Genomic DNA, 25,129 nt, shown 5'->3' with positions numbered 1-25,129 from the left:
TGTTGTTATGTCTCCCTTTTCATTTTTGATTCTGTTAATTTTGATACATTCTTTGAGAGCTCTCTTTATTCTGGCTAAGGCTTTATCTATTTGTTGATTTTCTCAAATAACCAGCTCCTGGTTTTGTTGATTCCTTATATAGTCTTTTTCATTTCTACTTGGTTGGTTTCAGCGCTGAGTTTGATTATTTGCTGCCTTCTATTCGTCTTGGGTTTATTTCTTTTAGTTCTAGAGCTTTTAGGTGTGCTGTCAAGGTTTTGACATCTGCTCTCTCCTGTTTCTTTTTGCAGGCTCTCAGAGCTATGAGTTTTTCTCTTAGTACCACTTTCATTTTGTTCCATAAGTGTGGGAATGTTTTATATTCATATTCATTAAGTTCTAAGAAGTCATCACATCTTCCTTTATGTTTTCCTTGACCAAGTTGTCATAGAGGAGAGCATTGTTAAACTTCAATGTATATGTGGGCTTTCTCTCATTATTGTTGTTATGAAGACCAGTCTTAGTGCATGCTGTTCTTTTAGGATGCATGGGATCATTTATATCATCCTGTATGTGTTGAGGCCTGTTTTGTGGCCAATTATATAGTCAATGTTGATGTAGGTGCTGAGAAGAAGGTATATCTTTTTGTTTTAGGCTGGAATGTTCTATAAATATCTGTTAAATGCATTTGATTTATAACTTCTGTAGTTTCTCTATGTCTCTGTATTATTTCTGTTTCTATGATCTGTCTAATGATGAGCGTGGGGTGTTTAAATCTCCTACTATTTTCATGTGATATGCAATGTGTGCTTTGAGCTTTAGCAAGGTTTCTTTGATGAATGTAAATGCCCTTGCATTTGGAGCAATGATATTTATGATTGAGAGTTCATCTTGGTGGATTTTTCCTTTGATGAATATGAATTGTCTTCCTGATATTTTTTGATGACTTTTGGTTGAAAGTCAATTTTGTTTGATGTTAGGATGGCTGCTGCAGCTTGTTTCTTCAGGTCATTTGCTTGGAAGGTTATTTTCCAGCCACTTATCCTGAGGTAGTATCTGTCTTTGTCACTGAGGTGTGTTTCGTGCATGCAGGAAAATTCCTTAACCCCATTTTCCTGATTGCTCTCTGAGCTTGAGGGAGCAGTCCTGACTTCATAGATAAACAGCTAACCCGGGTGGTGTGAACCAGTAAAGTCTCATGGATTAGTCAGATCATCAGACTCTTTATATTCTGAACGTTAAGAAAAATCCTATGAGTACAATATTAAAAAACAAGGAAAAGCCATCGATGGAAAAAAGCATGTTTTCGAAAATGTACATAAATAACAACATGTGAAGTAAACTTACTCCTATCTGCTACACATGGAAGAGCACCAAAAAAATTTTAATGTAGAATTTACTAATTTGGCCTTATTTTTCAGAAATTGGGCATCAATGGTTCTAAATCTGAATATTTCTCTCAAGATTATGACTTTTCCTGTTGTTTCTCAATGCTTTTCTCTTTAAAACAGCTTAGCTTTTGAGCAGATATGCTGACACAGCCTTTTTGACTCATTACACAAGCTTTGAAGAGTGACAGATCTTAGAATTTGTGGCAAGCGACACCTACAGAAATAATTCCTGTTACCCAGGGATTCTCCTAAAAATCTTGTCTCAAACAAACCAAAAAAAAAGCAAACAAACAGATAAACAACGACAACAACAACAAAAAAAAAACCAAACAGCCCTCCTGTCCCCAAAATAATGTCGCACTTATTTTATCTTGGTTTTTTGCATATAAGAGAAGATATTCTCCACACATAGATACAAATGTGATGAGACAAATTACCTCTCTTGATGTTATTTATCTTCAAATAGCATTTAGTAAAACATGCTTAGGGGTAATAATTTCCTAAAGAACACAGTAGTAATTTATTCTTTGAGACATCCTAATATGTAACATATACTAATACAAGTCATATTCTCTTCATATTCAGTGAAGTGTTTCCTGAGACATAATTGTATAAATTATTATCTTATGTAGTTTACCATTTCTCCTCATTTGGCCCATTATTGCAATTTCAATAATACATAAAATTTAATTGTTAAAAAGCACAATTTATTTTGATATTACAATTGCCAGCTTTCCTCATTTTAGGCTTTATAACAATGAGAATCCTTTTGTAATGGCTGTTGACTACAGTTTCCACAGAGTCATAATAAATACATGGAAGGGAAGAAACTTTCATATTTCCTGAGAAAATTGAACATAGTGTAGGACTGCAGAACTGCAGGATTGCACAGCATGTTTTGGACTATGACTAACATATTTATCTTCCACCTAGGCCCAGACATTTAGATCCCAGTCACAAGTAGATGCTGCAAGTAGAGAAGAGGACATGCTGGAGCAGCAAGAGAGGTACAGTGGAAAGCAATACTGCCTTTATGGGCAATTGAGAGCCCATAAAGGAAATAAGCATTACAAGATGAAGTCATAGCATTTCTGATAAGAGTCCTTTCTGGTGCCATGGAGAAGTTCCTGCCTGAAGTTGTTTGAATTATGGACCTGCATGCTGGGTTGGGGTTCAGCAGTATGCATGCTTTATATGTTCAAGGACCACATGCACAGAAGTAGAAATGCATACTTTTAACCTCATCTCAAAACTTGCTGTGTGGATAACATTGCACAGCCAGAAAAATGATGGTTACCAAGCCATTCACTTGAATAATTTTAGAAAAGTATCTAAATATTTCAGGAGCTCTCTGTTGTGTTTAATTTATCTGTGAGCCTAATTATTTTACAATATGATTTTCAGATCGAAACGTGACTTTCTGCAGCTAAAAGTTACAAAAGAATGTCAAACAGAAGAATTAGAACAGCCTCAGATGACCTTGGATGGTACAAGTGGGGTAAGTGAGTTGTATTCAGAATACCATTTTTCTTTTTCAAGTAGGGCTGTATAGTAATATTTCAGGTACCATGAGAAATATCTCAGGAGGAACAGCAGGCATATTCACTCTGCAAACATATGTGCAAAACTCTAGTGAACACAAATGAAACAATGACTAATTTTCACAATTTCGAAATGGTATATTTTACCAATAAGATTTAGCTAATCATTTGTGTGTATTGTCACGTGACTGCCCTAGTGAGAAGAGAGACAACAACTTGTGGAAATTGGTTCTTTCCTCACACTGTGTGCGTTCTTGGGAATGAACTGTAATCAACAGGTAGGCTTGGTGTCAACCACCTATACCCATGGAACTATCTTGTCTGCCTGAAATATACATACATATACCTATATTTTGTTGAACCGGTAATAACTTTAAAACTGATATTATCTATTTGTGAAACTTACCTATAGGAATAATTTTTAATAATTCTTTTTGTTTTTATATTTTTATTAGATACATTTCTTTACTTACCTTTAAACCTTATTCTGTTTCCCAGTTTCCTGTCCATAACCACCCACCCCTACCCTTCCTCACCTGCACTGGGTAGTGAACACTATAGACTCCCCTTATTGCCCCCCTTACTTACTCTGCTGCATTGGAGATCCAACCTGAGCAGGACCAAGGGCTTCCCCTTACCCTGGTACCCCAACAAGTCTATTCTTTGCTAGATATGCAGTTGGAGCCCTGGGTCAGTCCAGGTATAGTCTTTGTGTAGTGGGTTAGTCGCTGGAAGCTCTTGTTTGTTAACATTGTTGTTTTTATGTGGTTGCAAGCTTCTTCAACTCCCTCAATACTTCGTCAGACTCTACACAAGGGCACCATATTCTCAGTTCCGAGGACTGCTGCTAGCATTGACCTCTGTATTGGACATGCTCTGGATGTGTCTCATGGGAGACCTTTATTTGGTCCCTTTCAGCATGCATTTTCTAGCTTCATCATTCTTATGTAGTTTTGGTGGCTGTATATAATTGGGCCACATGTGGGGCAGGCTTTGAAGGACTGTTCTTTGAGTCACTGCTGTAAAATTTGCTTGCATATCCCTTCCTATGGATTATTTCCCACCTTTTAAGAAAGAGTGGGAGTATCCACATTTTGGTCATCATTTTCTTGAGTCTCTTGTGACCTGTGGATTGTATCTTGGGTAATTCTAGCTTTTTTGGCTAATATCCACTTATCAGTGAGTGCAAGAGAAATCTGTTTTTCTGTGATTGTGTAAACTCACTCAGGATGATATTTTCTAGTTCCATCCATTTGTCCATGAATTTCATGAAGTCATTGTTTTTCATAGCTGAGTAGTACTCCATTGTGTAGATTTACCACATTTTAAAAAATCCATTCCTCTGTTGAAAGGCATCTGGGTTCTTTCCAGCTTCTGGCTATTATAAATAAGGCTGCTATGAATTCAGTGGAGCATGTGTCTTTGTTGTATGTTAGAGCCCCTTTGTGTAGATGACCAAGAGAGATATATAGCTGGGTCCTCAGGTAGTGGAATATCCAATTTTCTGAGGAACCTCCAGACTGAATTCCAGAGCGCTTGAACCAGATTGCAGTTTCACCAACATTGGAGGAGTGTTCCTCTTTCTCCATATCATTGCCAGCATCTGCTGTAACCTGAGTTTTTGTACTTAGCCATTCTGACTGGTCTGAGGTAGACTCTCAGGGTTGATTTGATTTGCATTTCCCTGATGAGTAAGGAAGTTGAACACTTCTTTAGATGCTTTTTGGCCATTCAATATTCCTCAGCTGAGAATATTTTGTTTATCTCTGTACTCTATTTTTAATATGGATATTTGGCTCTCTGGAGCCTAAGATCTTGAGTTCTTTGTATATTTTGGATATTAGCCCTTTATCAGATGTAAGATTGGTAAAGATCTTTTCCCAGTTTGTTGTTTGCCATTTTGTCCTAATGACAGTGTCTTTTGCTTTGCAAAAGCTTTGCAGTTTTATGAGGTCCCTTTTGTTCATTCTTGATCTTAAAGCATGAGCCATTGTTGTTTTGTCCAGGAAATTTTCCCCAGTGCTCATGTGTTCAAGACTCTTCCCCAGTTTTTCTTCTATTAGTTTGATGTGGAGATCCTTTATCCACTTGGACTTAAGCTTTGTACATGATGATAAAAATGGATTGATTTGCTTTCTTCTACAGGCTGACCACCAGTTGAACCAGCACCCTTTGTTGAAAATGCTATCATTTTTCCATTGCATAGTTTTATCTCCTTTGTCAAAGATCAAGTGATCATAGCTATGTGGGTTCATTTCTGGGTCTTCAATTCTGTTCCACTGATCTACCTGCCTGTCTCTGTACCAATACCATACACATTTTGTAAGTGTTGCTCTGCAATACAGCTTGAGGTAGGGGATCGTGATTCCCCCAGAAGTTCTTTTGTTGTTGAGTATAGTTTTTGCTGTCCTGGGTTTTTTTGATATTCCAAATGAATTTGCAAATTGGTCTTTCTATCTCTAAGAATCGAGATGGAGATTTGATGGGGATTGCATTTAATCTATAGATTGCTTTTGGCAATATGGCCATCTTTACTATATTAATCTTGCCAATTCTAGAGCATGGAAGATCTTTCCATCTTCTAAGATCTTGCTCAATTTCTCTCTTCCATGACTTGAAGTTCTTGTTACAGAGATCTTTCACTTGCCTGTTTAAAGTCACAGCAATCTACTTTATACTATGTTGGACTATTGTGAATGGTGTTATTTCCTTAATTTCTTTCTCAGCCTGTTTATCCTTTGAGTAGAGGAAGGCTACTGATTTCTTTAACTTAATTTTATATCCGGACACTGGGTAATGCTGAAATTTTTTATTGTGTTAAGTAGTTCTCTGGTGGATCTTTGGGGTTGGTGAAGTACACCATCATATCATCTGCAAATAGTGATATTTTGTTTTATTCATTTCCAATTTGTATCCCATTGACCTCCTTTTCCTCTCTGATTGCTCTGTCTAGGACTTCGAGTACTATATTGAAGAAGTAGTGAGTGGGAAGTCTTTTCTAGTCCCTAATTTTAGTGGGATTGCTTCCAGTTTCTCTCCATTTAGTTTAATGTTATCTACTGGTTTGCTGTGTATTTCTTTTACTATGTTTAAATATGGACCTTGTATTCCTGATCTTTCCAGGGCTTTTATCATGAAGAGGTTTTTAATTTTGTCAAATGCCTTCTCAGCATCTAATGAAATGACCATGTGTTTCTTATATTTGACCTTGTTTATATAGTGGATTACATTGATGGATTTTCGTATATTAAACCATCCCTGTATTCCTGGGATGAAGCCTACTTGATCATATGAATGACTGTTTTGATGTGTTTGTATTTTCGGTTTCCAAGAATTTTGTTGAATATTTTTGTCTCAATATTCTTAAGGGAAATTGGTCTGAATTTCTCTTTGTTTGTTCGGTCTTTGTGTGGTTTTGGCATAAGAGTACTTGTGGCTTCATAGAAGGAATTTGGTAGTGCTCCATCTGTTTCTATTTTGTAGAATAGTTTGGACAGTATTGGTATGAAGTCTTCTATGAAGGTCTGATAGAATTCTGCACTGTTCCCATCTGGACCTGGGCTCTTTTCGTTTGGGAGACTTTTAATAACTGCTTCTATTTCTTTTGAAGTTATGGGGTTGTTTGGCTGGTTTATTTCTTCCTGATTTAACTTTGGTACCTGGTATCTGTGTAGAAAATTGTCCATTTCCTCAAGATTTTCCTGTTTTGTTGAATATAGGGTTTTGTACTAGGATCTGATGATTTGTTAATTTCTTCAGATTCTGTTGTTATGTCTCCCTTTTCATTTCTGAGTTTGTTAATTTAGTTACACTCTCTGTGACCTCTGTTTACTGTGGCTAAGGCTTCATCTATTTGTTGATTTTTCTCAAAGAACCAGCTCCTGGTTTTATTTATTCCTTATATAGTCTTTTTCATTTCTACTTGGTTGATTTCAGCGCTGAGTTTGATTATTTCCTGCCTTCTACTCCTCTTGGGTTTATTTATTTCTTTTAGTTCTAGAGCTTTTAGGTGTGCTGTCAAGGTTTTGACATCTGCTCTCTCCTGTTTCCTTTTGCAGGCTCTCAAAGCTATGAGTTTTCCTCTTAGTACAGCTTTCATTGTGTTCCATAAGTTTGTGAATGTTGTACCTTCATATTCATTAAGTTGTAAGAATTCTTTAATCTCTTTCTTTATGTTTTCCTTGACCAAGTTGTCATAGAGGAGAGCATTGTTAAACTTCAATGTATATGTTGGCTTTCTCTCATTATTGTTGTTATGATGACCAGTCTTATTGCATGCTGTTCTTTTAGGATGCATGGGATCACTTCTATCTTCCTGTATTTGTTGAGGACTGTTTTGCAGCCAATTATATGGTCAGTTTTGGAGTAGGTTCCACTAGGTGCTGAGAAGAAGGTCTATCCTTTTGTTTTAGGATGGAATGTTCTATAAATATCTGTTAAATGCATTTGGTTTATAACTTCTGTTAGTTTCTCTATATCTGTATAATTTATGGTTCCATGATCTGTCTAGTGATGAGCATCGGATGTTTAAATCTACTGTTTTCATGTGATGTACAATGTGTGTTTTGAGCTTTAGTAGGGTTTTTTGATGAATATAAAGGCCCTTGCATTTGGAGCATTGATATTTAGGATTTAGAATTCATCTTGGTGGATTTTTCCTTTGATGAATATGAAGTGTCATTCCTGATAATTTTTAATGACTTTGGGTTGAAAGTCAATTTTCTTTGATGTTAGGATGGCTACTCCAGCTTGTTTCTTTAGGCCATTTGCTTGGAAATTTGTTTTCCAGCCACTTATTCTGAGGTAGTGTCTGTCTTTGTCACTGAGGTGTGTTTCCTGCATGCAGCAAAATTCCTTAACCCTAGTTTTCCTGATTGTTCTCTGAGCTTGAGGGAGCAGTCCTGACTTCCTAGATTAACAGCTACCCCTGATGGTGTGAACTAGTAAAGTCTCATTTATTATTCCAATCAACAGAGTATTTATATTCTGTATGTATATCCTATGAGAACAGTATTCAATTACAAGGAAAATTCATAGATGGAAAAAAGCATGTTTTCCAAAAAGGTACATGAATAATAACATGTGAAGTAAACTTACTCCTATCTGTTACACGTGGAGGGGCAACAAACCATGGTTTAATGCAGCATTTACTAATTTGGCCTTATTTTTCAGAAATTGTACAACAATGGTTCTACATCTGGATATTTCTCTCAATATCATGAATTATCGTATTTTTTCCCAATGGTTTTCTCTGTAACACAGCTTAGCTTTTGAGCAGATGTGCTGACGCAGCCTTTGACTCATTACACTGGCATAGAAGACTGACAGATCTCTGAATTTGGGGCAAGCCTCGTCTACAGAAATAGTTCCGTTCAGCCAGGGATTCACCAAAAAATCTTGTCTCAAACAAACCAAAAACAAACAAACAGATAAACAGATAAAAAAACAAAACCAAACAGCCCTCCTATCCCCAAAATAATGTAGCACTTATTTTACCTTGTTATTTTGCATATAAGAGAAGATATTCTCCACAGGTAGATACACATGTGATGAGACAAATTACTTACCTATCTTGATATTATGTATCTTCAAATAGCTTAGTAAAACATACTTAGTGGTCATAATTTACTAAAGAACACAGTACTAATTTATTCTTGGAGACATCTTAATATGTGACATATATATACTAAGAGAAGTCATATACACTCCATAGACAGTGAAGTGTTTCCGGAGATATAATTGTATAAATTGTCTCCTTATGTAGTTCAGCCTTTCTCCCCATTTGGCCCATTATTGCAATTTCAGTAACAGATAAAATTTAATTGTTAAATAGCACAATTTATTTTGATATTAGAATTGCCAGCTATCTTCATTTTAGGCTTTATGGCTATGAGAGTCCTATTGTAACAGCTGTTGACTACAGTTTCCACAGAGTCATAGTAAATATATGGAAGGGAAGAAACTTTCATATTTCCTATTTGATATTTCATATTTCATATTTGAGCATAGTGCAGGACTGCAGAATTGCAGGATTGCACAGCATGTTTTGGACTACAACTAACATATTTATCTTCCATTTAGGCCCAGAAGTTTAGAACCCAGTCACGAACAGATGCTGCAAGTAGAGAAGAGGACATGCTGGAGCAGCTAGAGAGGTACAATGAAAACCAATATGGCCAGGAAATTGAGAGGCCATAAAGGAAATAAGCAATACAAGATGAAGTCATAGCATTTCTGATAAGAGTCCTTTCTGGTGGCGTTGAAAAGTTCTTGCCTGAAGTTGTTTGAATTATGTAACTGCATGCTGGGTTGATGTTCACCACTATGCAAGCTTCATATGTTCATTGAACACATGCACAAAAGTAGAAATGCATACTTTTAACCTTATCTCAAAACTTGCTGTGTGGACAACATTGCACAGCCAGAAAATTTATGGTTACCAAGCCATTCACTTGAATAATTGTAGAAAAGTATCTAAATATTTAAGGAGTTCTGTTGTGTTTAATTTATCTGTGAGCCTAATTATTTTACAATATGATTTTCAGATCGAAACATGACTTTCTGCAGCTAAAAGTTACAAAAGAATGTCAAACAGAAGAATTAAAACAGCCTCAGATGACTTTGGGTGGTACAAGTTGGGTAAGTGAGTTGTATTCAGAATACCATTTTTCTTTTTCAAGTGGGGCTGTATAGTAACATTTCAGGCACCATGAGAAATGTCTCAAGACCAACAGCAGGTATATTCACTCTGAAAACATATGTGCAAAACTCAAGTGAACACAAATGAAACAATGAATAAATTTCACAATTTTGAAATGTACATTTAACAAATTAGATTTAGCTAATCATTTGTGTGTATTGTCACATGACTGCCCTAGTGAGTATGGAGGAAAGATAACACCTTGTGGAACTTGGTTCTTTCCTCACACTGTGTATGTTCCTGAGAATAAACTGTAATCAACAGGGAGGCTTGGTATCAACCACCTATACCCAGGAAGCTATGTTGTCCATCTGAAATATACATACATATACATATATTTTATTGAATCTCTAATAATTTTAAAACTGATGTCATCTACTTGTGAAACTCACCTATAGGAATGCTTTTTTTAATTAATTTTTGTTTTTATTTTTTATTAGGTATATTTCTTTACTTACATTTCAAACCTTATTCTGCTTCCCAGTTTCCTGTCCATAAGCACCCATTCCCTCCCCTCCCTCACCCCCACCGGGTAGTGAACACTATAGACCCCTTATTGCCCCCTCCATACTCCATTGCACTGGGGGTCCAACCTTGGCAGTACCAAGGGCTTCCCCTTCCCCTGGTGCCCCAACAAGTCTATTCTTTGCTAGATATGCAGTTGGAGCCCTCAGTCAGTCTACATATAGTCTGTATGTAGTGGTTTAGTCCCTGGAAGCTCTGGTTGGTTGGCATGTTGTTTTCATTTGGTTGCAAGCTTCTTCAACTCTTTCAATACTTCCTCTGACTCCCCCCAAGGATGCCATATTCTCAGTTCAGTGGTTTGCTGCTAGCAGTGACCTCTGTATTGGAAATGCTCTTGACATCTCTCTCAGAAGAGACCTATATCGGTCCCTTTCAGCATGCCTTTTCTAACTTCATCATTCTTATGTAGTTTTGGTGGCTGTATATAATTGGGCAACATCTGGGGTAGGCATTGAAGGGCCGTTCTTTGAGTCACTGCTCTAAACTTTGCTTGCATATCCCTTCCTATGGATTATTTCCCACCTTTTAAGGAGTGGGAGCATCTCCATTTTGGTCATCCTTCTTCTTGTTCTTCCTGTGGCCTGTGGATTGTATCTTGGGTAATTCTAGCTTCTTGGGTAATTCTAGCTTTTTGGCTAATATCCACTTATCAGTGAGTGTAAGAGAAGTCTGTTTTTCTGTGATTGTGTAAACTCACTCAGGATGATATTTTCTAGTTCCATCCATTTGTCCATGAATTTCATGAAGTCATTGTTTTTCATAGCTGAGTAGTACTCCATTGTGTAGATGTACTACATATTTTGAATCCATTCCTCTGTTGAAGGGCATCTGGGTTCTTTCCAGCTTCTGGATATTATAAATAATGCTGTTATGAAAACAGTAGAACATGGGTCATTGTGGTATGTTAGAGTATCTTTTGTGTAAATGCCCAAGAGAGATATATAGCTTGGTCCACAGGTAGTAGAATATCCAATTTTCTGAGGAACCTCCAGACTGATTTCCAGAGTGGTTGAACCAGTTTGCAGTCTCACCAACATTGGAGGAGTGTTTCTCTTTCTCCACATCCTCTCCAGCATCTGCTGTCACCTGAGTTTTTGATCTTACCCATACTGACTGGTCTGAGGTGAAATCTCAGGGTTGATTTGATTTGCATTTCCCTGATGTGGAAGGAAGTTGAACATTTCTTTATGTGCTTTTTGGCCATTTAATATTTCTCAGCTGAGAATATTTTGTTTATTTCTGTACTTCATTTTTAATATGGTTATTTGGCTCTCGGGAGTCTAAGTTCTTGAGTTCTTTGGATATTTTGGATATAGCCCTTTATCAGATGTAAGATTCGTAACGAACTTTTCCCAATCTGTTGTTTGCCATTTTGTCCTAATGACAGTGTCTTTTGCTTTGCAAAACCCTTGCAGTTTTATGAGGTCCCTTTTGTTGATTCCTGATCTTAGACCATGAGACTTTGATTTTTTTTTTCAGGAAATTTCCCCCAGTGCCTATGTGTTCCAGACTCTTCCACACTTTTTCTTCTGTTAGTTTGATGTGGAGGTCCTTTATCTACTTGGACTTAAGCTTTGTACATGGTGATAAAAATGGATTGATTTGCATTCTTCTGCATGCTGACTGCCAATTGAACCAGGATCCTTTGTTGAAAATGCTATCAGTTTTCCATTGTATGGTTTTAGTTCCTTTGTCAAAGATCAGGTGATCATTGCTTTGTGGGTTCATTTCTGGGTCTTCAATTCTGTTCCACTGATCTACCTGCCTGTCTCTGTACCAATACCATTCACATTTTATAACTGTTGCTCTGCAATACAGCTTGAGGTAGGGGATCGTGATTCCCCCAGAAGTTCTTTTATTGTTGCGTATAGTTTTTGCTGTCCTGGGTTTTTTTGTCATTCCAAATGAATTTGCAAATTGCTCTTTCTATCTCTATGAAGAATCGAGTTGGAGTTTTGATGGGGATTGCATTTCATCATAGATTCCTTTTGGCAAAGTGGCCATCTTTACTATATTAATCCTGACAATTCATGAGCATGGAAGATCTTTCCATCTTCTGAGGTCTTCCTCAATTTCTTTCTTCAGAGACTTGAAGATATTGTCATACACATCTTTCACTTGCCTGTTTAAAGTCACACCAATCTATTCTATACTGTTTTGTTGGGCTATTGTGAGGCATGTAATTTTCTTAATTTCTTTCACAGCCTGTTTATCTTTGAGTAGTGGAAGGGTACTGATTGTTTAAGTTAATTTTATATCCCAAACCTTAATAATGTTGAAGGTTTTTATTGAGTTAAGTAGTTTTCTTGTGGAACTTTTGGGGTTGGTGAAGTACACCATCATATCATCTGGAAATAGTGATATTTTGTTTTCTTCCTTTCCAATTTGTATCCCTTTGACCTCCTTTGGCTGTCTGATTGCTCTGGCTAGGACTGCAAGTACAATATTGAAGAAGGAGTGAGTGGGAAGTCTTTTTTTCATCCCTAATTTTAGTGGGATTGCTTCTAGTTTCTCTCCATTTAGTTTGATTCTCTACTGGTTTGTTGTGTTTTGCTTTTACTATGTTTAGATATGGACCTTATATTCCTGATCTTTCCAGGACTTTTATCATGAAGAGGTTTTTAATTTTGTCAAATGCTTTCTCAGCATCTAATGAAATGACCATGTGGTTCTTATCTTTGACACTGTTTGTATAGCAGATAACATTGATGGATCTTCGTATATTAAACCATCCATGCATCCCTGGGATGAAGCCTATTTGATCATGATGAATGACTGTTTTGGTGTGTTTTTATTTTCAGTTTCCAAGAATTTTGTTGAATATTTTCGTGTCAATATTCATAAGGGGAAATTGGTCTGAAGTTCTCTTTGTTGTTGGGTCTTTGTGTGGTTTTGGCAAGAGAGTACTTGTGGCTTCATAGATGGAATTTGGTAGTGCTCCATCTCTTTCTATTTTATGGAATAGTTTGGACAGTATTTGTATGAGGTCTTCTATGAAGGTCTGATAGAAATCTGCACTGATCCAATTTGGACCTGAGCTCTTTTTGTTTGGGAGACTTTTAATAACTGCTTCTATTTCTTTTGAAGTTATGGGGATGTTTAGCTGGTTTATTTCTTCCTGATTAACTTTGGTACCTGGTATCTATGTAGAAAATTGTCCATTTCCTCAAGATTTTCCTGTTTTGTTGACTATAGGGTTTTGTACTAGGATCTGATGATTTGTTAATTTCTTCAGATTCTGTTGTTATGTCTCCCTTTTCATTTCTGAGTTTGTTAATTTAGTTACACTCTCTGTGACCTCTGTTTACTGTGGCTAAGGCTTCATCTATTTGTTGATTTTTCTCAAAGAACCAGCTCCTGGTTTTATTTATTCCTTATATAGTCTTTTTCATTTCTACTTGGTTGATTTCAGCGCTGAGTTTGATTATTTCCTGCCTTCTACTCCTCTTGGGTTTATTTATTTCTTTTAGTTCTAGAGCTTTTAGGTGTGCTGTCAAGGTTTTGACATCTGCTCTCTCCTGTTTCCTTTTGCAGGCTCTCAAAGCTATGAGTTTTCCTCTTAGTACAGCTTTCATTGTGTTCCATAAGTTTGTGAATGTTGTACCTTCATATTCATTAAGTTCTAAGAAGTCTTTAATTTATCTTTATGTTTTCCTTGACTAAATTGTCTTTGAGGAGAGCATTGTTAAACTTCCATGTATATGTCGGCTTTCTCTCATTATTGTTGTTATGAAGGCCAGTCTTAGTGCATGCTGTTCTTTTAGGATGCATGGGATCACTTCTATCTTCCTTTATCTGTTGAGGACTGTTTGCAGCCAATTATATGGTCAATTTTGGAGGAGGTTCCATTAGGTGCTGAGAAGAAGTTCTACCCTTTTCTTTTAGGATGGAATGTTCTATAAATATCTGTTAAATGCATTTGGTTTCTAACTTCTGTTAGTTTCTTTATGTCTCTGTATAATTTCAGTTTCCATGATCTGTCTAGAGATTATAGTGGGTATTAAAATCTCCTACTATTTTCATGTGATGTGCAATGTGTGCTTTGAGCTTTAGTAAGGTTGGTTTGATGAATGTAAATGCCCTTGCATTTGGAGAATTGATATTTAGGATTGAGAACTCATCTTGGTGGATTTTTCCTTTGATGAATATGAAGTGTTCTTCCTGATCTTTTTTAATGACTTTTGGTTGAAAGTCAATATTGTTTGATGTTAGGAAGGCTACTCCAGCTTCTTTCTTCTGGCCATTTGCTTGGAAAGTTGTTTTCAGCCATTTATCCTGAGATAATGTCTGTCTTTTTCATTGAGGTGTGTTTCCTGCATGCAGCAAAATTCCTTAACCCTAGTTTTTCTGATTGTCTCTGAGCTTGAGGGAGCAGTCCTGACTTCCTAGATTAACAGCTACCCCTGGTGGTGTGAACTAGTAAAGTCTCATGGATTAGTCAGATCATCAGACTCTTTATACTCTGAAAGTTAAGAACAATCCTATGAGTACAGTATTCAATAACAAGGAAAAGCCATCGATGTTTTCTAAAAATGTACCTGAATAACAACAAGTGAATTAAACTTACTCCTATCTGCTACACGTGGAGGAGCAAAAAAAAAAAGTGTTATGGAGCACTTACTAATTTGGCCTTGTGCATCAATGGTTCTATATCTGGATATTTCTCTCAATATTATGACTTATCGTGTTTTTTCCCAATGGTTTTCTCTGTAACGCAACTTAGCTTTTGAGCAGATGTGCTGACATAGCCCTTTGTCTCATTACACAGGCATTGAAGACTGACAGATCTCTGAATTTGGGGCAAACCTCGTCATTTAGAAATAGTTCCATTCAGCCATGGACTCACTAAAAAATCTGGTCTCAAACAAACCAAAAAACAAACAAACAAACAAACAGATAAACAAACAAAAACAAACAGCCCGCCTATCCCCAACATAATGTAGCACTTATTTTACCTTGCTTTTCGCATATAAGAGAAGATATTCTCCACACGTCGATCGATACACATGTGATGAGACAAATTACTTACCTATCTTGATGTTATTTATCTTCAAATAGCATTTAGTAAAACATGCTTAGGGGTAATAATTTCCTAAAGAACACAGTAGTAATTTATTCTTCGAGACATCCTAATATGTAACATATATTAGTATAAGTCATATTCACTTCATAGTCAGTGAAGTGTTTCCTGAGATATAATCGTATAAATTATTACCTTATGTAGTTTGCCATTTCTCCCCATTTGGCCCATTATTGCAATTTCAGAAACAGATAAAATTTAATTGTTAAAAAGCACAATTTATTTTGATATTAGAATTGCCAGCTATCTTCATTTTAGGCTTTATGGCTATGAGAGTCCTATTGTAACAGCTGTTGACTACAGTTTCCACAGAGTCATAGTAAATACATGGAAGGGAAGACACTTTCATATTTCCTGAGAGAATTGAGCATAGTACAGGACTGCAGAACTGCAGGATTGCACAGCATGTTTTGGACTATGACTAACATATTTATCTTCCATTTATGCCCAGACGCTTAGCTCCCAGTCACGAAAAGATGCTGCAAGTAGAGAAGAGGACATGCTGGAGCAGCTAGAGAGGTACAGTGGAAAGCAATATGGCAAGGAAATTGAATGCCCATAAAGGAAATAGCAGTACAAAATGAAGTCATAACATTTCTGATAAGAGTCCTTTCTGGTGTCATTGAGAAGTTCCTGCTGAAGTTGTTTAAATTATGGACCTGCATGCTGGGTTGGAGTTCAGCAGTATGCATGCTTCATATGTTCAATGACCACATGCACAGAAGTAGAAATGCATACTTTTAACCTTATCTCAAAACTTGCTGTGTGGATATTATTGCACAGCCAGAAAAATGATGGTTACCAAGCCATTCACTTGAATAATTTTAGAAAAGTATCTAAAATTTTCAGGAGTTCTGTTGTGTTTAATTTATCTGTGAGCCTAATTATTTTACAATATGGTTTTCAGATTGAAACGTGACTTTCTGCAGCTAAAGGTTAAAACAGAATGTCAAATAGAAGAATTAAAACAGCCTCAGATGACCTTGGGTAGTACAAGTTGGGTAAGTGAGTTGTATTCAGAATACCATTTTTCTTTTTCAAGTAGGGCTGTATAGTAATATTTCAGGCACCATGAGAAATATCTCAAGACCAACAGCAGGCGTATTAACTCTGCAAACATATGTGCAAAACTCCAGTGAACACAAATGAAAGAATGAATAAATTTCACAATTTCGAAATGATACTTTTTACAAATTAGATTTAGCTAATCATTTGTGTGTATTGTCACATGACTGCCCTAGTGACAATGGAAGAGAGACAACAACTTATGGAATTTGGTTCTTTCCTCACACTGTCTGTGTTCCTGGGAATGAGCTCTGATCAATAGGGAGGCTTGGTGTCAACCACCTAAACCCATGAAGCTATCTTGTCTGTCTGAAATATACATACATATACATATCTTTTGTTGAATCTCTAATAATTTAACACTGATGTTTTCTATTTGTGAACTTCCCCCATAGGGATGATTTTTTTAATTAATTTTTTGTTTTTTTATTAGATATATTTCTTTACATACATTTCAAACCTTATTCTGCTTCCCAGGTTCCTGTCCATAAGCACCCATTCCCTCCCCTCCCTCACCCCCACCTGGTAGTGAACACTATAGACCCCTTACTGCCCCCCTCCATACTCCATTGCACTGGGGGTCCAACCTTGGCAGTACCAAGGGCTTCCCCTTCCCCTGGTGCCCCAACAAGTCTATTCTTTGCTAGATATGCAGTTGGAGCCCTCAGTCAGTCTACGTATAGTCTGTATGTAGTGGTTTAGTCCCTGGAAGCTCTGGTTGGTTGGCATTGTTGTTTTCATTTGGTTGCAAGCTTCTTCAACTCTTTCAATACTTCCTCTGACTCCCCCAAGGGTGCCATATTCTCAGTTCAGTGGTTTCCTGCTAGCATTGACCTCTGTATTGGACATGCTCTGGATGTGTCTCATGGGAGACCTATATTTGGTCCCTTCCAGCATGCATTGTCTATGTTCATCAATCTTATGTAGTTTTGGTAGCTGTATATAATTGGGCACATGTGTGGCAGGCTTTGAAGGGCTATTATTTGAGTCACTGCTCTATACTTTTCTTGCATATCCCTTCCAATGGATTATTTCCCCCCTTTTAAGAAGGAGTGGGAGCATCCTCATTTGGTCATCCTTCTTGAGCTTCTGGTGGCCTGTAGATTGCATCTTGGGTAATTCTAGCTTTTTGGCTAATATCCACTTATCAATGAGTGCAAGAAGTGCAAGAAGTGTGTTTCTCTGTGATTGTGTAAACTCACTCAGCATGATATTTTCTAGTTCCATCCATTTGCCTATGAATTTCATGAAGTCATTGATTTTCATAGTTGAGTAGTACTCCATGTGTAGATGTACCACATTTTTGGAATCCATTCCTCTGTTGAAAGGCATCTGGGTTCTTTCCAGCTTCTGGCTATTATAAATAAGGCTGCTATGAACACACTTGAGCATGTGTATTTGTTGTATGTTAGAGCATCTTTTGTGTAAATGCCCAAGAGAGATATATAGCTGGGTCCTCAGGTAGTGGAATATCCAATTTTCTGACAAACCTCCAGATTGATTCCCAGAGTGGTTAAACCAGTTTGCAGTCTGTCGAATATTAGAGGAGTTTTCCTCTTTCTCCATATCCTCACCAGCCTCTGCTGTCACTGGAGTTTTTGAACTTAGCCATTCTGACATGTCTGAGGTGGAATCTCAGGGTTGATTCGATTTGCATTTCCCTGATGAGGAAGGAAGTTGAACATTTCTTTAGGTGCTTTTTGGCCCTTCGATATTTCTCAGCTGAGAATGTTTTGTTTATCTCTGTACTCCATTTTTAATATGGTTATTTGGCTCTCTGGAGTCTGACTTCTTGAGTTCTTTGTATATTTTGGATATTAGCCCTCTATCAGTTGTAACATTGGTAAAGATCTTTTCCCAATCTGTTGTTTGCCATTTTGTCCTAACGACAGTATCTTTTGCTTTCCAAAGGCTTTGCAGTTTTATGAGGTCCCTTTTGTTGATTCTTGACCATAGAGCATGAGCCATTGTTGTTTTGTTCAGGAAGTCTTCCGCAGTGCCCATGTGTTCAAGACTCTTCCCCACTTTTTCTTTTATTAGTTTGATGTGGAGATCTTTATCTACTTAAGCTTTGTACATGGTCATAAAAATGGATTGATTTGCATTCTTCTACATGCTGACCACCAGTTGAACCAGCACCCTTTGTTGGAAATGCTATCAGTTTTCCATTGCATGGTTTTAATCTCCTTTGTCAAAGATCAAGTGATCATAGCTATGGGGTTCATTTCTGGGTCTTCAATTCTGTTCCACTGATTTACCTGCCTTTCTCTGTACTAATACCATACACATTTTATAACTGTTGCTCTGCAATACAGCTTCAGGTAGGGGTTCGTGATTCCCCCAGAAATTCTTTCATTGTTGAGTAGAGTTTTTACTATCCTGCTTTTTTTGTTATTCCAAATGAATTTGCAAATTGTTCTTTGTATCTGTACAAAGAATCAAGTTGGAGTTTTGATGGGGATTGCATTTAATCTGTAGATTGCTTTTGGCAAAATGGCCATCTTTACTATATTAATCCTGCCAATTCACGAGCATGGAAGTTCTTTCTATCTTCTGAGATCTTCCTCAATTTCTTTCTTCAGAGACTTGAAGATATTGTCATACATATTTTTCACTTGCCTGTTTAAAGTCACACCAATCTATTTTATACTATTTTGAATTTTGTGAAGGGTATCATTTCCTTAATTTCTTTCTCAGCCTGTTTATCCTTTGAGTAGAGGAAGGCTACTGATTTTTTTTTTTTTGGTTCTTTTTTTCGGAGCTGGGGACCGAACCCAGGGCCTTGCGCTTCCTAGGTAAGCGCTCTACCACTGAGCTAAATCCCCAGCCCCCTGATTTTTTAAGTTAAATTTATGTCCCAACAGTTGATAATGCTGAAGTTGTTTTGGGTTAAGTAGTTCTCCTGTGGAACGTATGGGGTTGCAGAAGTACACCATCATATCATCTGCAAATATGATATTTTGTTTTCTTCCTTTCCAATTTGTATCCCATTGACCTCCTTTTCCTCTCTGATTGCTCTGTCTAGGACTTCGAGTACTATATTAAAGAAGTTGTGAGTGGGAAGTCTTTTTCTAGTCCCTAATTTCAGTGGGATTTCATCTAGTTTCTCTCCATTTACTTTGATGTTATCTACTGGTTTGCTGTGTTTTGCTTTTGCTATGTTTAGATATGGACCTTTTATTCCTGATCTTTCCAGGACTTTTATCATGAAGAGGTTTTGAAGTTTGTCAAATGCTTTCTCAGCATCTAATGAAATGACCATGTGGTTCTTATCTTTGACACTGTTTGTATAGCAGATAACATTGATGGATTTTCGTATATTAAACCATCCATGTATCCCTCGGATGAAGCCTACTTCATCATGACGAATGATTGTTTTGACATGTTCTTGTTTTTGGGTTCCATGAATTTTGTTGAATATTTTCGTGTCAATATTCCTAAGGGAAATTGGTCTGAAGTTCTCTTTCTTTGTTGGGTCATTGTGTGGTTTTGGCAAAAGAGTACTTGTGGCTTCAAAGAAGGAATTTGTTAGTGCTCAATCTGTTTCTCTTTTGTGGAATAGTTTGGACAGTATTTGTATGAGGTCTTCTATGAAGGTCTGAGAGAATTCTACAATGATCCCATCTGGACCTGGGCTCTTTTTGTTTGGGAGATTTTTAATAACTGCTTCTATTTCTTTAGGAGTTATGCGGCTGTTTAGATGGGTTATTTCTTCCTGATTTAACTTTGGTACCTGGTATCTGTGTAGAAAATTGTCCATTTCCTCAAGATTTTCCCGTTTTGTTGAGTATATGGTTTTGTAGTAGTATCTGATGATTTTTTTAATTTCATCAGATTCTGTTGTTATGTTTCCCTTTTCATTCCTGAGTTTGTTAATTTTGATACACTCTCTGTGACTTCTGTTTAGTCTATTTAGTCTTTATCTATTTGTTGATTTTCTCAAAGAACCAGCTCCTCGTTTTGTTGATTCCTTATACAATCTTTTTCATTTCTACTTGGTTGATTTCAGCGCTGAGTTTGATTATTTACTGCCTTCTATTCCTCCTGGGTTTATTTATTTCTTTTAGTTCGAGAGCTTATAAGTGTGCTGTCAAGGTTCTGATATCTGCTCTCTCCTGTTTCTTTTTGCAGGCTCTCAGAGCTATGAGTTTTCCTCTTAGTACTGCTTTCATTGTGTTCCAGAAGTTTGCTAATGTTGTATGTTCAAATTCATTAAGTTCTAAGAAGTCTTTAATTTCTTTATGTTTTCCATGACCAAATTGTCTTTGAGGAGAGCATTGTTAAACTTCCATTTATATGTGGGCTTTCTGTCATTATTGTTGTTATGAAGACCAGTCTAATGCATGCTGTTCTTTTAGGATGCATGGGATAATTTCTATCTTCCTGTATATGTTGAGGGCTGTTCTGTGGCCATTTATATGGTCAAATTTGGAGGAGGTTCCATTAGGTGCTGAAAAGAAGGTATATCCTTTTGTTTTAAAATGAAATGTTCTATAAATATCTGTTAAATGCATTCGGTTTATAACTCCTGTTAGTTTCTCTATGTCTCTGTATAATTTCAGTTTCCATGATCTGTCTAGTGATGAGAGTGGGTGTTAAAATCTTCTACTATTTTCATGTGATTTGCAATGTGTGCTTTGAGCTTTAGTAAGGTTGGTTTGATGAATGTAAATGCCCTTGCATTTGGAGCATTGATATTTAGGATTGAGAGTTCATCTTGGTGGATTTTTCCTTTGATGAATATGAAGTGTCCTTCCTGATCTTTTTTAATGACTTTTGGTTGAAAGTCAATTTTGTTTGATGTTAGGATGGCTACTCCAGCTTTTTCCTTCGGGACATTTGCTTGGAATGTTTTTTTCCAGCCACTTATTCTGAGGTAGTGTCTATCTTTGTCACTGAGGTGTGTTTCCTGCATGCAGCAAAATTCCTTAACCACACTTTTCATGATTGTTCTCTGAGCTTGAGGGAGCAGTCCTGACTTCGTAGATTAACAGCTACCCCTTGTGGTATGAACCAGTAAAGTCTCATCGGTTAGTCAGATCATCAGAATATTTATACTCTGAACCTTAAGAAAAATCCTAGGTATCAAGGGTAATTCAAGCATTTGGGCTAATAGCCACTTATCAATGAGTGCATACCATGTGTGTTTTTCTGTGATTGGGTTACCTCACTCAGGGTGCCTAGAACAAGTGAAACTCAAGACGGATGATCAAAATGTGAATGCTTCACTCCTCCTTTAAGAGGGGAACAAGAATACCCTTGGCAGGGAAGAGAGAGGGAAAGATTAAAACAGAGACTGAAGGAACACCTTCAGAGCCTGCCCCACATGTGGCCCATACATATACAGCCATCCAATTAGACAAGATGGATGAAGCAAAGAAGTGCAGGCCGACAGGAGCCAGATGTAGATCTCTCCTGAGAGACACAGCCAGAATACAGAGGCGAATGCCAGCAGCAAACCACTGAACTGAGAATAGGACCCCTGTTGAAGGAATCAGAGAAAGAACTGGAAGAGCTCGAAGGGGCTCGAGACCCCTTATGAACAATAATGCCAAGCAACCAGAGCTTCCAGGGACTAAGCCACTACCTAAAGACTATACATGGACTGACCCTGTACTCTGACCTCATAGGAAGCAATGAATATCCTACTAAGAGCACCAGTGGAAGGGGAAGCCCTGGGTCCTGCTAAGACTGAACCCCCAGTGAACTAGATTGTTGGGAGGAGGGCAGCAATGGGGGGGGGGGAGTGGGGAGCGGAACACCCATAAAGAAGGGGAGGGGGAGGGATTAGGGCGATGTTTGCCCGGAAAGGGAATAACACTCGAAATGTAAATAAGAAATACTCAAGTTAATAAAAAAAAATCCTTTGAGTACAGTATTCAAAAACAAGGAAAAGCCATCGATGGAAAAAAGCATGTTTTCTAAAAAGTTACATGAATAACAACAAGTGAAGTAAACTTACTCCTATCTGCTACACGTGGAGGAGCAAAAAAAAAAAAAAACCCACAGTTTAATGCAGCATTTACTAATTTGGCCTTCTTTTTCAGGAATTGTGCATCAATGGTTCTACATCTGGATATATTTCTCAATATTATGACTTATTGTGTTTTTTCTCAATGGTATTCCCTGTAAAACAAGTTAGCTTTTGAGCTTTGGCTCATTGCACATGCATTGAAGTCTGACAGATCTCTGAGTTTGGGGCAAGGCTTGTCTACAGAAATAGTTCCATGTAGCCAGGGATTCACCAAAAAACCTTGTCTCAAACAAACTAAAAAACAAACAAACAGATAAACACAAAAACAAACAGCCCTCCTCTCCCCAGAACAATGTAGCACTTATTTTACCTTGGTTTTTTGCATATAAGGGAAGATATTCTCCAAATGTAGATACACATGTGATGAGACAAATTGCTTACCTATCTTGATGTTATTTATCTTCAAATAGCATTTAGTAAAACATGCTTAGGGGTCATAATTTCCTAAAGAACACAGTAGTAATTTATTCTTCGAGACATCCTAATATGTAACATATACTAATATAAGTAATATTCACTTCATATTTCGTGAAGTGTTCCCTGAGATATAATCATATAAATTAGTACCTTATGTAGTTTACCATTTCTCCCATTTGGCCCATTATTGCAATTTCAGAAACAGATAAAATTTAATTGTGAAAAAGTGCAATTTATTTTCATATTAGAATTGCCAGCTATCCTCATTTTAGGCTTTATGGCTATGAGAGTCCTATTGTAACAGCTGTTGACTACAGTTTCCACAGAGTCACTGTAAATACATGGAAGGGAAGAAACTTTCATATTTCCTGAGAGAATTGAGCATAGTGCAGGACTGCAGAACTGCAGGATTGCACAGCATGTTTTTGACTATGACTAACACATTTATCTTCCATTTAGGCCCAGGAGTTTAGATCCCAGTCCCGAAAAGGTGCTGCAAGTAGAGAAGAGGACATGCTGGAGCGGCTAGAGAGGTACAATGGAAAGCAATATGGCAAGGAAATTGAGAGCCCATAAAGGAAATAAGCAGTACAAGATGAAGTCATAGCATTTCTGATAAGAGTCCTTTCTGGTGTCATTGAGAAGTTCCTGCTGAAGTTGTTTGAATTATGGACCTGCATGCTGGGTTGGGGTTCAGCAGTATGCATGCTTTATATGTTCATTTACCACATGCACAGACATAGAAATGCATACTTTTAACCTTATCTCAAAACTTGCTGTGTGGATAACATTGCACAGCCAGAAAAATGTTGGTTACCAAGCCATTCACTTGAATAATTTTAGAAAAGTATCTAAATATTTCAGGAGCTCTCTGTTGTGTTTAATTTATCTGTGAGCCAAATTATTTTACAATATGGTTTTCAGATTGAAACGTGACTTTCTGCAGCTAAAGGTTAATAAAGAATGTCAAACAGAAGATTTAGAACAGCCTCAGATGACCTTGGATGGTACATGTGGGGTAAGTGAGGTGTATTCAGAATACCATTTTTCTTTTTCAAGTAGGGCTGTATAGTAATATTTCAGGCACCATGAGAAATATCTCAAGAGAAACAGCAGGCATATTAACTCTGCAAACATATGTGCAAAACTCCAGTGAACACAAACGAAAGAATAAATAAATTTCACAATTTTGAAATGATACATTTTACAAATTAGATTTAGCTAATCATTTGTGTGTATTGTCATGTGACTGCCCTAGTGACAACGGAAGAGAGACAACAATGTGTGGAACTTAGTTCTTTCGTCACACTGTGTGCGTTCCTGGGAATGAACTGTAATCAACAGGGAGGCTTGGTATCAACCACCTATACCCATGAAGCTATCTTGCCCATCTGAAATATACATGAATATACATATATTTTGTTGAGTCTCTAATAAATTTAAAACTGATGTTATCTATTTGGGAAACTCACCTGTAGGAATAGTTTTTAATCAATTCTTTTGTTTTTGTTTTTTTATTAGATATATTTCTTTACATACATTTCAAACCTTATTCAGCTTTTTAGTTTCCTGTGGATAAGCACATATTCCCACCACTCCCTCATCACCATAGGGTAGTGAACACTGTAGAGCCCCATTATTGCCCTCCTTTCATACTCCACTGCACTGGTGGTCCAACCTCGGCAGAACCAAGGCTTCCCCTTCCCCTGGTGCCCCAACAAGTCTATTTTTTGCTAGATATGCAATTGGAGCCCTGGGTCAGTCCATGTATAGTCTTTGTGTAGTGGTTTAGTCAGGGGAAGCTCTGGTTGATTGGCATTGTTGTTTTTATGTATTTGCAAGCTTCTTCAAGTCTTTTAATATTTCACTGGACTCCCCGCAATGGTGCCATATTCTCAGTTCAGTGGTTTGCTGCTAGCAGTGACCTCTGTATTGGACATTCTCTGGATGTCTCTCTCAGGAGAGACCTATATCTGGTCCCTTTCAGCATGCCTTTTCTAACTTCATCCTTCTTATGTAGTTTTGGTTACTGTATATAATTGTGCCACATGTGGGGCAGGCTTTGAAGGGCCGTTCTTTGAGTCAGTGCTCTAAACTCTGCTTGCATATCCTTTCCTATGGATTATTCCCCCCCTTTTAAGAAGTAGTGGGAGCATCCTCATTTTGGTCATCCTTCTTCTTGACTTCCCTGTGGCTGTGGATTGCATCTTGGCGAATTCGAGCTTTTTGGCTAATATCCACTTATCAGTGAGTGCAAGAGAAGTGTGTTTCTCTGTGATTGTGTAAACTCACTCAGGATATTTTCTAGCTCCATTCATTTGCCAATGAATTTCATGAAGTCATTGTTTTTCATAACTGAGTAATACTCCATTGTGTAGATGTACCACATTTTTTGAA

At 37.3% G+C, this 25,129-nt stretch overlaps 1 protein-coding gene across 1 annotated transcript in view; it reads left to right on the top strand.

The window, feature by feature from the left end:
• Positions 1-25,129, top strand: part of LOC103690071 (interaptin-like) — a 280,698-nt gene that overhangs the window by 183,035 nt on the left and 72,534 nt on the right. Inside the window, exons 56-63 of the mRNA XM_087591928.1 lie at positions 2,304-2,377; positions 2,775-2,868; positions 8,993-9,066; positions 9,457-9,550; positions 15,668-15,735; positions 16,124-16,217; positions 23,192-23,265; positions 23,657-23,750. Coding sequence (XP_087448054.1) covers positions 2,304-2,377; positions 2,775-2,868; positions 8,993-9,066; positions 9,457-9,550; positions 15,668-15,735; positions 16,124-16,217; positions 23,192-23,265; positions 23,657-23,750 — 666 coding nt within the window. The remainder of the gene's footprint in view (positions 1-2,303; positions 2,378-2,774; positions 2,869-8,992; positions 9,067-9,456; positions 9,551-15,667; positions 15,736-16,123; positions 16,218-23,191; positions 23,266-23,656; positions 23,751-25,129) is intronic.

Source organism: Rattus norvegicus, chromosome 17 (assembly GCF_021556685.1).
Source record: "Rattus norvegicus strain SHRSP/BbbUtx chromosome 17, alternate assembly SHRSP_T2T, whole genome shotgun sequence".
NCBI lineage: Eukaryota > Metazoa > Chordata > Mammalia > Rodentia > Muridae > Rattus > Rattus norvegicus.
This window is presented reverse-complemented; position numbering and strand designations above follow the sequence as displayed.